The sequence below is a fragment of the Diadema setosum genome, chromosome 6 (genome assembly GCF_964275005.1).
Source record: "Diadema setosum chromosome 6, eeDiaSeto1, whole genome shotgun sequence".
Taxonomy (NCBI): Eukaryota; Metazoa; Echinodermata; class Echinoidea; order Diadematoida; family Diadematidae; genus Diadema; species Diadema setosum.
In genome coordinates this window covers 3,183,371-3,200,017 of record NC_092690.1, presented here as the reverse complement: position 1 = coordinate 3,200,017, position 16,647 = coordinate 3,183,371, and the positions used below count along the sequence as shown (strand labels likewise).

The 16,647-nt window shown below is 38.5% G+C and overlaps 1 protein-coding gene across 1 annotated transcript in view; it reads left to right on the top strand.

Annotated features, from left to right (window-relative positions):
- The first annotated feature begins 230 nt into the window (after window positions 1-230).
- Window positions 231-16,647, top strand: part of LOC140229403 (mitochondrial import receptor subunit TOM70-like) — a 31,595-nt gene continuing 15,178 nt past the window's right edge. The window contains exons 1-9 of the mRNA XM_072309656.1: window positions 231-458; window positions 2,696-2,869; window positions 5,229-5,355; window positions 5,722-5,831; window positions 7,040-7,158; window positions 8,601-8,808; window positions 10,442-10,576; window positions 14,796-15,020; window positions 16,261-16,358. Of these exons, the coding sequence (XP_072165757.1) occupies window positions 231-458; window positions 2,696-2,869; window positions 5,229-5,355; window positions 5,722-5,831; window positions 7,040-7,158; window positions 8,601-8,808; window positions 10,442-10,576; window positions 14,796-15,020; window positions 16,261-16,358 (1,424 nt within the window). The remainder of the gene's footprint in view (window positions 459-2,695; window positions 2,870-5,228; window positions 5,356-5,721; window positions 5,832-7,039; window positions 7,159-8,600; window positions 8,809-10,441; window positions 10,577-14,795; window positions 15,021-16,260; window positions 16,359-16,647) is intronic.

The following is a 16,647-nucleotide window of genomic DNA, read 5'->3' as shown; positions in this document are numbered from 1 at the left end:
GCTGTATGCGTGGGGTCCAGTCAGGTCGATTCGCGGATTTTTGCACGCCGCTTGCGCGACACACGTTGGGCACCACCGTGTTGTACGTGCACTATTACGCCATGAGTCGATTTAGCTTACGTAGGATTGTGCGTTTAGAGTAGCTCCCCCTCCAATACGTATGACGAGGAGACACACAAGGCGTGCATCTAGTGAGTAGTAAACCACTTGTGGCCCATCATCTTTCCAAGATGGCAGCGAGCAGTAAACCCAGCAGCGATGTGGGCTGGTCGAAATGGCAGATATGCCTGGCTGTTGGAGCCCCGATAGCTGTTGCTGGCTTGGCTTACGGAGCCTACTATCTCAGCAAGGGAAAGCCGAAAAGCTCAGATGATTCCAAGGAGAATGAAGGGAAGAAAGCCGATGGAAAAGTTGCTAGTGGCGGCGAGGGAGATGCGGGACAGAACAGCGTGGAACAGGTACGAAACCCCGTCGGCAGGCCAGAGACGTACAGAGTGGCATCATGGGCATGGGTATGGCCGGTGTATCGACCTGGCCCAACTGGGCTAGTATCATCATGATCATAACATAAATGCTGGTCATGATGACCCATGCCTGACACAACACTACCAGTTCCGAGCTTCACTAGATCTAACGTTAGGCCCTAGTTCTAATCTATGAAGCAAGGCTGACTTTACGCTGTTTTGCCAGACTGCATTTTTCACCATGTTCACCACTTTCGCAAGTTGCCAGTGCAGTGCGGTGGCATTCATAACAGCAACATACAAGGATTACAACATGCATGGTACACAGCCCAGTCGCTGTACACAACAAGTGTTGGCGTCTGGTCAGGCTAGGGTCTAACGTTAGAAAGCCAAAAGATCTAGGCGCTGAGAAGGCCTAACGTGTTAGACAAAGTCAGTGACAAGACTGCATTTGTTATTACTATACCATATGCAGAATCTTTTTGGATCCTTCTGATCCTTGTTAAATTTGTGAAAGGTTCATAAACAATTTCTGGTTTTAACCGTTACAGACAGTTCTCGTTTAAATAGGCCTTCCGCTTTAGTGGCTGCTCGACTTCACCAGTTTATTGTCAAATGATCAAGATCTCTGATTGACATTTTCAATGATTTAAGAGTGTTTCTTTGCTTTTATTATTATTATTTTTTTTTGTGGGGGGGGGGTAACAAGAAAAAAAGTAACAATGTTGGATAAACGTTATATACAGAACTCTGTAAATATCTGAATGTCTGCCATGTTTATTTTCATTATTTGCATGAAAGAGTTGATTCACTCACAGCCTGTCTTTTCAATAAATTCGACAGCAAGTGAATACTTTCTGTTCCCAATACCCAGTGGTACAGGTATTTTACATCAGATGAGACCATTTCCTGTGAGGATCCTGTATGATACTCTTTTCATTTCTGTTTTCCTTTGTTTAAATCTTTGGCCCGAATTCACGAAGGTGGTACAAATGATACCATGGTTTAAACCATGGACAAAAACCATGGAATGCCAAGTGTCGCATGGGATATTTCGCTACGAAATCCGTCATTTCGTCGATGAAATGATTATTTTGTAAAGAAATGACAACATGTTGTAACTAAATGAACATTTCGTCCACGAAATGATAATTTCGTTAACGAAACAGTCATTTTGTCGACGAAATGACCAATTTCGTAACGAAATATTCCGTTTGACACTTGGCGCTCCATGGTTTTTGTCCATGGTTTAGACCATGGTTTCATTTGTACCACCTTCGTGAATTCGGGCCTTTACATTGTATGTGCCACATTCACATGCCTTACTCAGTCAACGGTGTGCCAAGTTCCCATATACAGTTCTGCTCAAATGATGCATCACACGTTACCCCGGGGTACCGTAGTACTCCGGGGTACTGCGTTGTGTAGCGCCACCTCACGTCCACTCGAGGACAGCCAGAGAAAAATGCATGCACTGTGTGTGCGTGTACACATACTTTAGTCATTCCCATGTGATATGCCACTGCATGTTATACTATGCATGCATGGCACGCTGTGCTACCACTAGCGTATGCTTCAGTGCAGTGCAGTGCAGCGGATAGCACGCGCTAGCTCCAGCACCAAAATAATTTCCTCTTTTTGGCACCCAGGGTACACCCTTTGTAAAAAAAAATAAATAATTCAACAAAATGGCCAATTTTTATTTGGTACCCCGGGATACCATTTATGTCATCAAATGCACAAACCCGCCAAACCAATCGATCAGTTGTAAAACTACACAGTACAATGAAAGCATTTCTCATGATTTATTCTGCCACATGTACAAGTACATGTAGCTTGCCTTTTATATGGTGACAGATTATCGAGCGGTTTTCCTTACCTGATTTGGGAGTAAATTCTAAGTTTCTGTCACTGTTTTGTGTACAAAATCCATTCCTCTACAGTAATCTATAGCTACTGGTCATCTGAAAGAAAAACAATCATACATTGTAGATTTGTCATACACACTACATCAAAGCAAAGCTTTGCATTTTCTTCACAGCTTTGGTCTCTACATGTTTAGTGTTTACAACAGAAGTCTATAAAAGTTACATAGATTTGAAAAACATAAAGGTTTCTCAAAGCATGACTATGTTAGAGTGTCAGAATTAAATGTGGCACACTTGGGGGTTTCCACCATGGCACGTGAAGAGTGAATACATTTTACATGTATTACGTTTCCCCCCATGCAGAGCCCAGAGGAGCAAGCCCAGTCTGCTAAGCTGCGAGGGAACAAGTTCTTCAAGGCCGGCCACTATGAGCAGGCCATCAAGCTGTACACCCAGGCCATCGATATCTGCCCCAAGGACAAGACCAAGGAGATTGCCACCTTCTACCAGAACAAGGCGGCTGCCCAGGAACAGATGGTAAGATGATTGGGGGGATGGTGCGGGATGGTGGGGGGGGGGGGGGGGGGGGGGATAGGGAAAGGAGGTAACAAATTGCTCCTGTGAAATTTGTGAAAGCCAAGCAAAACATAAATTCTACCCACGAACATAAACCTACACTGTACATGTACCCCTAGTCCTCCTTACCAAGCCAAACATAAAACCCTATGGGCAATTCTGCGGTTAGTAACGTTACATTTAAACAAAATTAGATATTTATTTTTACTACTGAATCACCATTTATTCATTTCAAGTCAAAATCGTGATAAAAACATGTTCATCCTTCCCAGGTTTATGATATAGAAAAGAATGAATACAATCCAATGAATATTAGAATTGCTATAGCAACTTAAAGGGCTGGTTTGTAACGTTACGAAAAAAAGGACATGACAAAAAAAAAATCAATGTCTTGTAACAAAAAGTGTACAAAAATTAAAGGTACTTCAAACAAAATGTTGCATTAATTTCAATTATTGCATAATGACAAATGTTCTCGAAAATATTTTTAGCAGTTCGACCGATAATGTATTCGCTAGACCCCCAAAAGCATGGTTAGTTACGTTGCAGTTAGTAACGTTACATTTGTCCGGAGTAATTCCGCAGACCTTCATTTCACCCTTTTGTAATTGACAAAATGTCACATGACTTCTTAAGCAAAACTTTGAGGAAAATTTTTTAAAGGAACCCATTGTAACTTGCATTTAAGTGAATTTCAGCATCCCCAGTCCCACATGTACATTTTAAATGATGGTTTTAGATCTCGCAAAACCAATAAATATGAAAAATAAAATCTACTGAATTTGAAAGACCTTAATGATTGGTGAACATCCATAGCATTAGTTGATACCTAAATTAAAGAGTAAAATAAAGAGGCACATTTCTTTAATCCATGTCATGTCCACCTACATTGCAGAATTGCCCCTATCACAACCCTAACCCTGACCCTAAGTCCTGGGAGAAAATACTATTGGAACAATTGTCAGTGGAGCAAATGTCATGTCACCTTGTGGAACACTGCAGTGCTCACATACTGTAGCATGGCATAATAGTCAGATACATGTAGATCTTGACGCAAATTTCAGGTATTATCAAGATTTCCAGTGAGACGCTGATGTCATCTTTCATAGCACAGACACTTTAGAAATAGGAATAGGATGCTTAAATTCTTATCTTCCCATTTGTTATGACATTTCTAGCAAATTAAAAAGGCTTAAACTACGAGGACCTCCAAATTTCAAATGTCAATCTGCTCCTTATTTAGAATGTACAAAATGGTAGCAAACACTATGTGCAGATATTTCTTCTTGCATATTTTTGCATAGAATTGTCCAAAGTTTTCAGCTTGGGTAGAAAGAAGTGCATTTGATGTTTAAACTTCAAGGTATTTCATGGATGAAAAACCCAACATGACCCTGATACAAATAGTGCGTACTATGTTATTGTCAATTTTATTTATCCATCTTTAGAGAGATCTCCTTTTGCTACTTACTTCCTCTTCCATGACTTAGGAGCTTGAAGATAATGACTTCATTTCCCAAGTAAACATGCCTTTGTTGTAGCAGTAAATTGGTGATGAAAATTCATACATTCTTTTTGTAAGTTTCCTTTGTATTAAAAAAGAACCCCCCCCCCCCATCAAAAAAGAAGAAGGTCAACATGTGTCAAATGTTATGCCTACTGGCTGTATGGATATGTTTTGAGCAATGCTGTAAAATATCATGTCTTTCCCTTACATTGTATTGTCTTCCTTTCCCCATCATGTGTACAGGGTAATAGAATGAAAAAGGCATAGAAATATTAGGCAAAGTTAAACACAGCATATAAGTGTATGGTATTTGACAACATCAACAGTGATCATTAAGAGCAAATGTCTTTTTTCTCCTCATCCTGATGATAACAGCGAGCTTTAGATCTGCGGTGTGAACGCTAGGACAACGCCTCTTCCTGGGTTAGACTATGGAAACAACTGTGCAGAACACCATTTTTGCCTATTGTAAAAGTGGACATTTTTGCGGTGTTGAAATGTTCGCACATTTTGCGCAAACAGAAACTAGCGCGAAAATAAAAGCACGCAAATATTTCTGCTTGCCATTTGTTCCAGGAGTTGATGTCTTGATTCCACGGAATTAAAACCACGCGAATCTCTTCTAGCCTGGCCGAGCGCGAAAAACTAGTCCCGCGAAAATATCCACTTTTACAGTATTTGTGTATTAGTGTCTTTGGTGTTTGTGTTGCAGATCTGTAGCTTGCTATTGTGTTTTCTAGGGGTAAGAATAATGCTAAGAAAGTAGATATTTACCCAGTCATTTATTTATTGTAATTTTCTTCTCCCATGCAGAAAAATTATGCGCAGGTGGTGGATGACTGCAACCAAGCCTTAGAGTTGAACAACAGATACGTCAAGGCCCTGTTCAGACGGGCCAAAGCATTCGAGATGATGAACCAGAAGATACAGTGTCTTGAAGGTAAGTTCACACGGCTAAACTTTAACCCGTTCCAGACTGAATTCTGAAATGCTATATGACTAGTGGGCTGTATTGACTCTTGGCCTGTATGATAAGTGGAACTCAAACTTGTGATGTGCACCCTTTTGAGGTGCTTTTTCAGTCTTTGTGAGTGTCTGCTTTCTCAACACAAGAATTTGTTGATTTGAAGAAACAACACTACAATTTTGTAATACATGTTGTACCAACCATTAACATCTGTTATGCTAACATGACTTCCTACTTGTAAATTTTTGTGAGATCTTTTGAATGTATTGCACAAAAGGAGGGATACAGAGAGACTGTTATCATTTCTTCATGTCACTGTCCCGTTGTTGCAAACTGTAGATGCCACAGCGGTGTGCCTCCTAGAAGGGTTCACCCACCAGCAGGGCATGATGCTAGCCGACAAGATGCTGAAGGAGATAGGCAAGGAGAAAGCTCATGAGAAGTACCAGGTTAGTATCTTCCAACGGTTAGACTCAAGTGTAAAAGCTGTTATATTTGCGAACAATAATGGTCTTTTGCAAATGAAGCGGTCACAAACATTTTTGTGAGATGTTGTTTTCCACGATTTTACTGCGAGGCTATCATAATTGCGCTGATGCCTGTCCATAAATTTTATGTGATCAAGATCAGGTGGCTATATAGGGACTTTTCAATTTCATCTCCTGGACATAGATGTTGCAGTATTAAATTTAATAAGGAACTGCACATGCTCCATGTTCTCCAGCATGTCCAGCGCCAGAATTAAACACGTCTTCCAAGGATTACACGACCACCTTGATTCAGCACGTGAGTGGCGTCATCACTCTGCGCGCCAGTCGCCAGCCCGCTGGAGGGGAAGGGGCCATGAGGTCATAGCAGTACGTCGTACATGTATGAACGGCGTGCACTGAAAATCAAAATGGGTGATAATACCGCGGACGTGACCAGTGGGCTGCAGCAACTTGGAACTGCTCTTGTATGAGAAAGGCGGCCACATCCACACAATTGAAAAGTCCCTAATATTGGGTGTGGCCAAATTGGATGCCCAACAGTGTTTTGCAAAATTCAAAAAAAAATTACAGCCTTGGATAAAATAACAGATTTTTCAGTATTGTAGTCTTACTTCCTGTTACAGCTGTAAAAGTCAGTATATCTGGCCAAGTAAGGGGGATGTGGGAGAACATGTGAAATATGAGCATGGAAATGTTTACTCATTTCTTCCATTAAGCGAAGACCACAGTTCATGACAGTCATCTAAAAGGAAAGACAAATGGATTGTCTGCTATTACTCTGTAAACAAAGCTGTGATATTTAGGGACTTTTAATGTTTAAAAGCTGGAGTACATTTGGCAGTTTAATGTTCAAAGGATGGTTTAGCAAGTTAACACTTGATGACATGTTACTCTGACTATCATTAATTTTTACTTCTGACCCTCAAAACTGTCCTTTAGCCTTCCTCCCATGAAAAAAATAGATATTTCCCAATTTGTTTTTTTCAACATTACATTAAATAACATATCCTCAGTGAACTGTCTAAGCAGAATTATGGCCAGGAACTGTCTTTTGTGTAAAAACTTTTTTTTTTTTTTTTTGATGGTACATACATTATGATCATCATGTGTTGGCTTGGTAGAGTCTTAAAATGCAAATTTCATGGTTGTTACTGCCTATCTTGTAGGAGAGGGTTCCATGTCTGCCTTCCGGACAGTTCATCCGGTCTTATTTCTCCTCCTTCTCCAACGATGGCATCTCAAACACCACGGACGAGGACTACTGCTCCTCCGAAGATTTTTCAAGGTGAGTGATGTTTTAGCGCCGTCCTCTCGTGCCATTTCAAAGACTTTCTGCAGGAAACTATGAGAATAGATCAGATTTCTCTGGAAAATTTCTACCTGATTAACCAAAATGCCAAAAGCAGCTCATTTCCACCACTAATCTTGTTTTTCCATAGAGATCAGTGATTTCCACCCTTACATATGCATGCTAAAAATCGCCCGGTTTCTCTATGTCTTTTGTTACGTCATCGAGTTCCACCTGTGCGGCGCCTCGCCACCCTAGCAGAAACTAGAGCAAGCACTTTAGTACACGTATGAAAACCTCAAAAAATGTTCACTGACCCTACCTGCCAAAATATCGAAAATCCATTACCAAATTTAGTCATCTGTTTCTTGTGTCATTCTCAACCTTTCCCGTATGATTCATCCAAATCCATTCACAACTTTTTGAAATATTTTGCACACAGACAAACAAACCAACGAACAAACAACCCAATGCCAATGAAAATATTACCTCCTCCCTTGGCGGAGGTAATTAAGTAAATTTATTCAGTCCAACCTCTTTTATCTGGCCATGTGGGGACTGGGGCCCGTTTGGATATATGCGATTTGGCTGAATATGGGAGAAATAATGTTTGAATACAAGTAGGCAGCCAACCAAGTGGTAGCTACGTGGGTAGTGTACACCGCAACAGTAGTGTAATTTATGCCAGCAACTGAAAATCATAGTCATAGAATTGAAATATTTTACTGTTAAATTACCTGTTTCTGGTTTCTGCAGGGACTGTCAATAATGAATTGTGTGTGCTTTGCGGATTTTTTTATTATGTTTGCATTTTTTTTTTTTTTTGTCTTCACTGCTTGGAGCTGTCTAGATAATCTACAGAGAGGTGTGTGGATAAGAGAGGGCCTGATAATTGCGGTCAGATTTTGTGTAGATAATGCAGTAATTTTGAGACCTGAATTTTTACATTGTTGTATCAAAATTTACCAAATACCAGGCTTGCTGTAAGGCAGATGTACAGGCATGTACCGTATATATTCATGTGGATGTAAAACATGAATAATCATGCTGGCATAGATGCTTACTACAGTGAATTTTGAAGCCAGCATGTCTGTCGGTAGGAATGACCTTTTTACGCTCATGCGCAAGCTTAAAGGGACTCTACAGTCCTGGTTGAGGTGAGGATTTAGCTTGTAATGTCTTGCGAGATATTTAGAAACCACTCTATGAAATGTTAAAGAGCATACCATTCTGAGGGGACTCAAAAGTTTATTTGATGAAAATCGGTTTTAAAATGACTGAGATATCTTTAAAAAAAAAAAAAGGAAAAACAAATAGATCCTAGTAATCCTGATAATCCTAATCTCACCAGAAAATGCTATTAAACCTGACATTAGGTCTCGACCAAAACTATACGATCCCTTTAACTCTGAACTGGCTTATTACACTCTTATCACCAGTACTGGATACGCCAAAGCCAAATACTGCTTCAAGGTGGGCCACTTTGATTCCATCATCGACGCCTGCACAGATGAGATCAACAGCGGGGGGTCAAAGGCACCGGAGGCGCTGCTCATGAGGGCGACCTTTTACCTCCTCAAAGGTCAAGGGTTGCTAGCCAGGCCTGACCTGGATCAAGTCATCAGACTGCCAGAGGCAGATAAAAAGGTGAGTGTAGGGAAGTTCAGCTGCAACAAATGCTCCAGTCTTATTTTCTCAGAGGACTAAAGGTTAGGGTTGTGATAGAGTTTTTGGTTTAGTTTGATGTAAGGATTAGGATTAGGGATAGTTTAAAATACGTTTGTAGTAAGAAACTTTGTGTTAGCTTAGTGTGCAGATATTTTGTGGGAGCAATTGTCGCAGTAGCAAATGTCATTGAACCTGCATCAGTTCATATGTGATTGCCTGTCACTTGTAGCTTTTTGTGGTTTATTTGTAGGAATATCATTTATTTGATTTTAGTCATTAATTTTGCAAGAACAACCCTTCCCCCCCCCAAAAAAAAAAAAAAAAAAAAGAAGAAGAAGAAATCATTGCTACATATTTCAGTGGAATGGAAAATGTGTTGTGAAGGATGATACACTGTAATTTTTATTTCCACATTTGAAGGGATGGTTTAACTTAGTATTTGTTGAGGTGAGAATTCAGCTTATAACATTTTGCAAGATAATTAGAAACTACTCTATGAAATGTTGAAGAGCATGCAGTTCTGAGAAGAATTCAGTTTATTTAATGGAAATCACTTTTAAAATGGTTGAGATATTCAAAAACAAAGTGATCCTAATGTAAGTGGCTCCCACCTTTTATTAGGATTGCTTTAATTTGGATATCTCAGTCATTTTCAGAACCAAGTGAAATTTGAATTCCTCTTAGAATTACATGCAATTAGAATTACATGCAATTTCATTACATTGGAATTACATGCAATTAGAATTACATGCAGAATTTCATGCAATTTTATATTTCATAGGAGGTTTCTAATTATCTATAAAAAAAAAAAAAAAAAAAAAAAAAATCATCGAAAAAGTTGGAAACCTGAAGCCTTGCCTCAACAAAAAGTATACCATCCCTTTAAGTTGTATACATCTGAGTACATTTCCATTATTATTGTCTTTGTGACATCATCACCACAATCTGATATTATGAATGTTGTTGCTACAAGTATTATTCATTCATGGAAAAAACTTTCTTCTCCTTATGGAGCAATGTGCCTGGTTGATACAGTTTGCTGACTATTGCTAGTCACCTTTAGTTCACCAGGAGGGTCTGCATCATTAGCCTGTTTTCAGGTTTGGATGTGGTGGAGTGGACCATTTCAGCGGGTTAGCACTCTGGTCTTTGTGATGAATAAGTGAAGTGAGATCTTTTACGTCTGTAGGTTGTGGTTAACTATCATACATGTCCTGCATTTAATGTCCTATCCGAGGAACAGAGTGTTTTTCCTTTTTGATATTACAGGGGACAGTATGTTATACACAACATTGCTCAGCAAACCTCGACAAGCAACATGAATGAATGTAACTGAAATTCCATCATTTTTGTTTTTCTGCTGTTATGTTTGTATGTTTATGTGTGTGTTGATATTTACGTGTATGTCACGTGAAAGGCGTCGAGTTCTTTCGGTTCTCAATTGACTGCACCATACAAAAAATGTTCTAGAGTTATTGGTGTGCTAACTTTGAAGGGCAGGCCAGAGAGGGTGGGTCAAGTTTGTATTATAAAGCCCGGGATGAACAGCACACTTTGCAGAGGGCTTTCTGTTTATTGTTTAGGGTGTTGTTATCTTTTTCCCCATCCCCAGCTGAAGGCCAATGCACTCATCAAGCGAGGCAGCATGCACATGCAGGAAGGAAACCAGTTGGAGGCCATGACGGACTTTAGCCAAGCTGTCATCATTGATCCCGACAATGCCGATGTCTACCACCACAGAGGACAGGTGAGTGAGATATGAGAGCGACCCCCCCCCCCCCCTCTTCTTTCCCCAACCAAAAGTGAGATAAGATGACATACAACAAGGATCCATCTAGAAGCCCTGCTCTTGGAGCAAACCAATTAGGATAGTGACAAGGGTTTTATTTTTTTTTATACCCCCGCCAAACGAAGTTTGAAGGGGGTATATGTGTAGTTTTACAATACTGCAACCAAAAGTGTGACATTGTACTACAAATTAAATTCCACTAGAATGACCTCAAAATAAGCTTCATTTTAATGAATAGTGACTTCTTGATATTCAGGGTTGTACAGAGAGATAGTGCACAAAAAAGCTCTGTAAAAAATTAAATCAGAAAAATGTTATTTTGTGTACATTCCTATAGGGAAATCCATTGAAAATGCTTGGTGTCCTATGTAACATCCGTTACATAGAATATTGAAAATAATTTTAAACACATATTGTTGATCACAAAATATTCATGAACTTGATTTGTTAATAATGTAACTAATGTATTGTGATAACAGTGCAGAATTTTACTGTTTGTACTTATTTAGGCATTTTCCAAATATGCATAACGCGTGTCGCAACGCGCGTCGCGATTGGACACGAAAGAGAAAGAGGCAAATAGTTTCTTCCCAAATATTTTATATAATTTATATTCTTTTCTTTTGGATACCTATCCTGGAAAGGAACTCAGAAAAATCAGAAAGGCCAGTAAATAGTATTGGAAATGTACAAAATAAAAGATCAAATCTTCATGTGTAACGGTGGTTACATTGGACACCAAAAAATTGTTGATTTACCATTGTTAATTTTGACATAAAGATGTAAATATTTTGGAACAAAAGTCACATATTTTTCATCCCCCATTGAGCTCATTAAAACAGCAAAAATGCATTGATTTTCAGAATTCCGATCAACCTTTTCTAGGATCTCTGTGTAACGGTTGTCGCGTGGACACCAAGCGTAACACGCGTTACGCACTGTTTATAATGGCATTTTAGGAATGAAAAAGGTTTATTAACAGGATTTTCTTTACATGTCATTCCAAATAGGCATGTTCTGGAATAAGATCAGTCAAAAACACTTATAGAAATATATAATTTAGTTGAGTGTGATGCATTTGATCTTAGGGGTACTAATCATGTCACAAATTTGGTGTCCAAAAATGGCCAATTTTTAAGGCATATTGTTTAAAATATACATGAAAAATGTAAGGTTTCATATGATTTTATCTCCACTGTCTCTCATATATGTGGGCTACATATCCTGAAAGTTTTAAGTCTTAATTATGTTTAATTTTTGAAATAGGGCTAATCAAACTTAATCACCTTAAATCTCTGCAGTATTGGAAAAATACACATATAGGAATCAGCGGACGGTCGGTCGGGCGGGCGGGCGGTCGGTCGGGCGATCGGTCCGTTGCAAATCTTGCGTCGCGAACTACTTCCTCAGTTTTCAACCGATTTCCATAAAACTTGGCACAGATGTGTGCCTTGGGTTGTAGATGTGCAAGACGTATTTTTTGACAGTACCCAAAAGTACGTTGCCATGGTAACTGCATATTATGGGCAAAAATGGGTACAAATCTTGTGTCGCGAACTCCTCCCACAGTTTTTGATCAATTTTTATGAAATTAGGTACAGATGTTCATCTGAATATGTTAATGTGCAAGACACATATTTCCGCAATGGCAAAAAGTGCGTTGCCATGGTAACGGCATGTTATTGGTAAAATATAGGGCAAAATGCTTCATGGCAAAACTGCTTCATCAGTGTTCTTCCAATTCTCATGGAATTCATATTGAATGTTTGTCTTAGGATATAGGTCAGCATGACACATTTGTTGACAGTGACAAAAAGTATGTTGCCATGGTAACAGCTCACATATTATGAGCCAAAATGATGGAAAATTTTGTGTTGCAAACTACTTCCTCAGTTTTTGCCCAATTTCCATGAAACTTGGTACAGATGTGTGCCTTTGGTTGTAGATGTGCAAGACGCATTTTTTGACAGTACCCGAAAGTACATTGCCATGGTAACGGCATATTAATGGCAGAAGATCAAGGAAAGATCTTGCGGATTTAACTACTTCCTCAGTTTTTTGACCAAAGCTTATGAAATGTTGTTTGGCGGGGGTATAACCAGTCGCTGTAGCGACTTTTCTAGTTTTATTTATTTGCTTGTTCATTCATTCATTCATTCATTCATCCATCCATTCGTTCATCCTCCATTCATCCATTCATCCATCCATCCATCCATTCATCCATACATTCTTTCATTCATATATTCATTCATCCATACATTCCTTCATTCATTCATTCATTCATCCATACATTCCTTCATTCATTCATTCATTCATCCATACATTCATCCATACATTCCTTCATCCATACATTCCTTCATTCATTCATTCATTCATTCATTCATCCATACATTCCTTCATTCATTCATTTATTCATTCATTCATTCATTCATCCATTCATTCATTCATTCATTCATCCATACATTCCTTCATTCATTCATTCATTCATCCATACATTCCTTCATTCATTCATTCATTCATTCATTCATACATTCCTTCATTCATTCATACATTCCTTCATTCATTCATTCATTCATTCATCCATACATTCATTCATTCATTCATCCATTCATTCATTCATTCATCCATTCATTCATTCATTCATCCATTCATCCATTCATTCATTCATTCATCCATTCATTCATTCATTCATTCATCCATTCATTCATTCATTCATTCATCCATTCATTCATTCATTCATTCATCCATTCATTCATTCATTCATTCATCCATACATTCCTTCATTCATTCATTCATTCATCCATACATTCCTTCATTCATTCATTCATTCATCCATACATTCCTTCATTCATTCATACATTCCTTCATTCATTCATTCATTCATTCATCCATACATTCATTCATTCATTCATCCATTCATTCGTTCATTCGTCCATTCATTCATTCATTCATTCATCCATTCATTCATTCATTCGTCCATTCATTCATTCATTCATTCATTCATCCATTCATCCATTCATTCATTCATTCATCCATTCATTCATTCATTCATTCATTCATCCATTCATTCATTCATTCATTCATTCATCCATTCATTCATTCATTCATTCATCCATCTATTCATTCATTCATTCATTCATCCATTCATCCATTCATTCATTCATTCATTCATCCATTCATTCATTCATTCATTCATTCATTCATCCATTCATTCATTCATTCATCCATACATTCATTCATTCATTCATTCATTCATTCATTCATCCATTCATTCATTCATTCATTCATTCATTCATTCATTCATTCATTCATCCATTCATTCATTCATTCATTCATTCATCCATTCATCCATTCATTCATTCATTCATTCATCCATTCATTCATTCATTCATTCATTCATTCATTCATCCATTCATTCATTCATTCATCCATTCATTCATTCATTCATTCATTCATTCATTCATTTATTTAGTTATTTCGTTATTTATTTATTTGCTGTTGATCAAATAGTGTGAAAGATCATGCTCAATCTATGTAACATGTATTATTAACACTGAGTGAAAAAGAAGAACTAGCCTGGCGTCTTTTTTTGCTCAGTGTTATAATACAGAACGGGCACACAATCTTACTCGTGGACAGTAACAGCAAAAAACAAAACAAAACTAAAACAGAATAAAAGAGTAAAACAAAGAAAGCCTAGTACCTACAGATGCACCCTCTTTGCAAAACACATTTCCTTTGTATTGATAAGGTTAATGTGTATATTATGTAGATGACTGATTGTTGGTTCGTGCAGTGCTTTTTTTTTCAGCTTAGTCTTCTTTCGTATTTTCTTTTTTCTTCATACTGACTCTGTTCCGAAATTTATGTGACAGCTTAATTGTTTACACTCAGGTACATGTTTGTCATAACAGGTATGTATTTACTTTACTTGTTGTATTAGAGGTTTTCTTAACCCGTTAAACGAGTCCAAAGTATCCTCGGGCAAGTGTCTATGGGAAATGCGTGTCAAAATCGGCCTGTCCTTAACGGGTTAATTTGCATGGTAGATAAGTGCAAGATCGATCACTTATTTTTTTCCCCTGATTTGTTTAAATTCTGATTAAGTTTAGCAGAGGATTTTTTAAGTATGCTTGTATAGTTATTAGACTTACGCTTTTCTTAATCTGCACTCCAGCTTCTGCTGTTGCTAGAGAAGGTGGACAAGGCAGTGGAGGACTTTGAGAAGTGCGGCCAGCTCAGCCCGGACTTTGCCCTGGCCCACGCCCAGCACTGCTACGCCAAGTACCGCCTCTCGGTCCTCGTACAGAGCCCCATGCAGATGCAGGCAGCTGTGAAGTCGCTGGAGGATTGCTGTAAACAGTTTGCCCAGTGCGCCGAGGCCTTCGCCCTCTACGCTCAGGTGAGCCATCGGGCTGATGCGAGTAGAGATTCAAATTTTCTCGCTTCTGCAGAGTCCAGTTGGACAAGGATATTACCTCAAGTATTAGCAACTGATGGTGATAAAGAGTAATGATATGGTTAAGATTATGCTCAGATAAGCCATCATATTAAGTTTGAACCCGTTGAAGACGAGTCCCGAGTATACTAAGGCAGGTGTCTATGGGAAATGCGTGTTGTAGCATACTCAGCCTGTCATCAACGGGTTTAGTTTGAAGATGCAAATATTGTTTATATTGACAAAGATGCATGATATTCTCAGTGTGGCAGGACTTGGTGAGATGGAGAATATTACCTGGAGTAGTAAAAATTTATGCAGATAAAGATTGATGATGAAGATTAAGATTATGCTCAAATGAGCCAGGCTGATGCATTTTATGGAGATGCAAATGTTCTCAGTGCTGACAAATTTAGTGAAATGAAGAATTTTACCTCCAGTAGTAGAAACTGAGGACAGTGGAAATTTTTGATGATGATTAAGAATATGCTCAAGTGAGCCAGGCTAACACAGTTTGGAGATGTGAATGTGCTCAATGCTGCTGAATCAATACTGAGATGAAGACTATTAGTATTACGTACCTTGAGCAATAAAAACATGATGATGATGATGATGATGATGATGATGATGATGATGAAGAAGAGTGATGATACTAACTAAGATGAAGATGATGATGATGTGTTGGTGGTGGTGATTATGATGATGAAGCAGATGTGGATTTTGTTGCTGATAATGATTACTGTATACGCTGTTACTTTTGCATACATATATTTTCGCGAATGAGGAGGTGAGACATTTTTGCGAGATGTTGTTTTTTGGAAATGACACAGAGGCTTACATAAGCGCATTACTATCAATTAAAAAGCGCATGGTAACATTTTCGCAGGTTGTTAAATTCGCGGGCCGACTGAGATTTGCGAAATTCGCGAAAATTAAACCCTCATGAAAATAACAGCTTGTACAGTATGAAAATGATGTTGGTGGTGATAATGATGAAGACGATGATGTGATGATACAGTGAAAAATATTAAATCTGATGACTATGATCGTTGTGACGAAGATTAGGATGATGATTTGATTTGATTTGATTTGATGATTGGAGCCATGATAAATACAATTGTGATGATGACGGCGAAGATGTGATAATGACAATCAATTTCCATTGTATCTTACGTGAAATGTGTGTTTGTTTTGTCCATGTTAGTCTCTGAATGATCAAGGACAATTCCAGCAGGCCGATGAAAATTACCTGAAAGCGATAGCACTAGAGCCAGATAATCCTACAGCGTATGTCCATCGCGGGTGAGTGCATTATTCTCCCATTACAAGATTACCGTCAAATTGGAAATTATCACATGATTGATCATCTGTGATATATCGGTTTGTAATGACTGAGAAGTATATCACCCGAAGTGAAAGCAGATATTCTGTCTGCTGGCAAATTGTTACAAGCATCACTGTGTGTGGTATGAAATCACATGGGCATGATGCCTGGTAAAGAAAATATTTCCACAATTTTGTTTGCACGTTGTTGTCACAGAGTACCAAGTGTTATTTTTTCAAACTGCAAAATATGTCACATCAAAGGTAG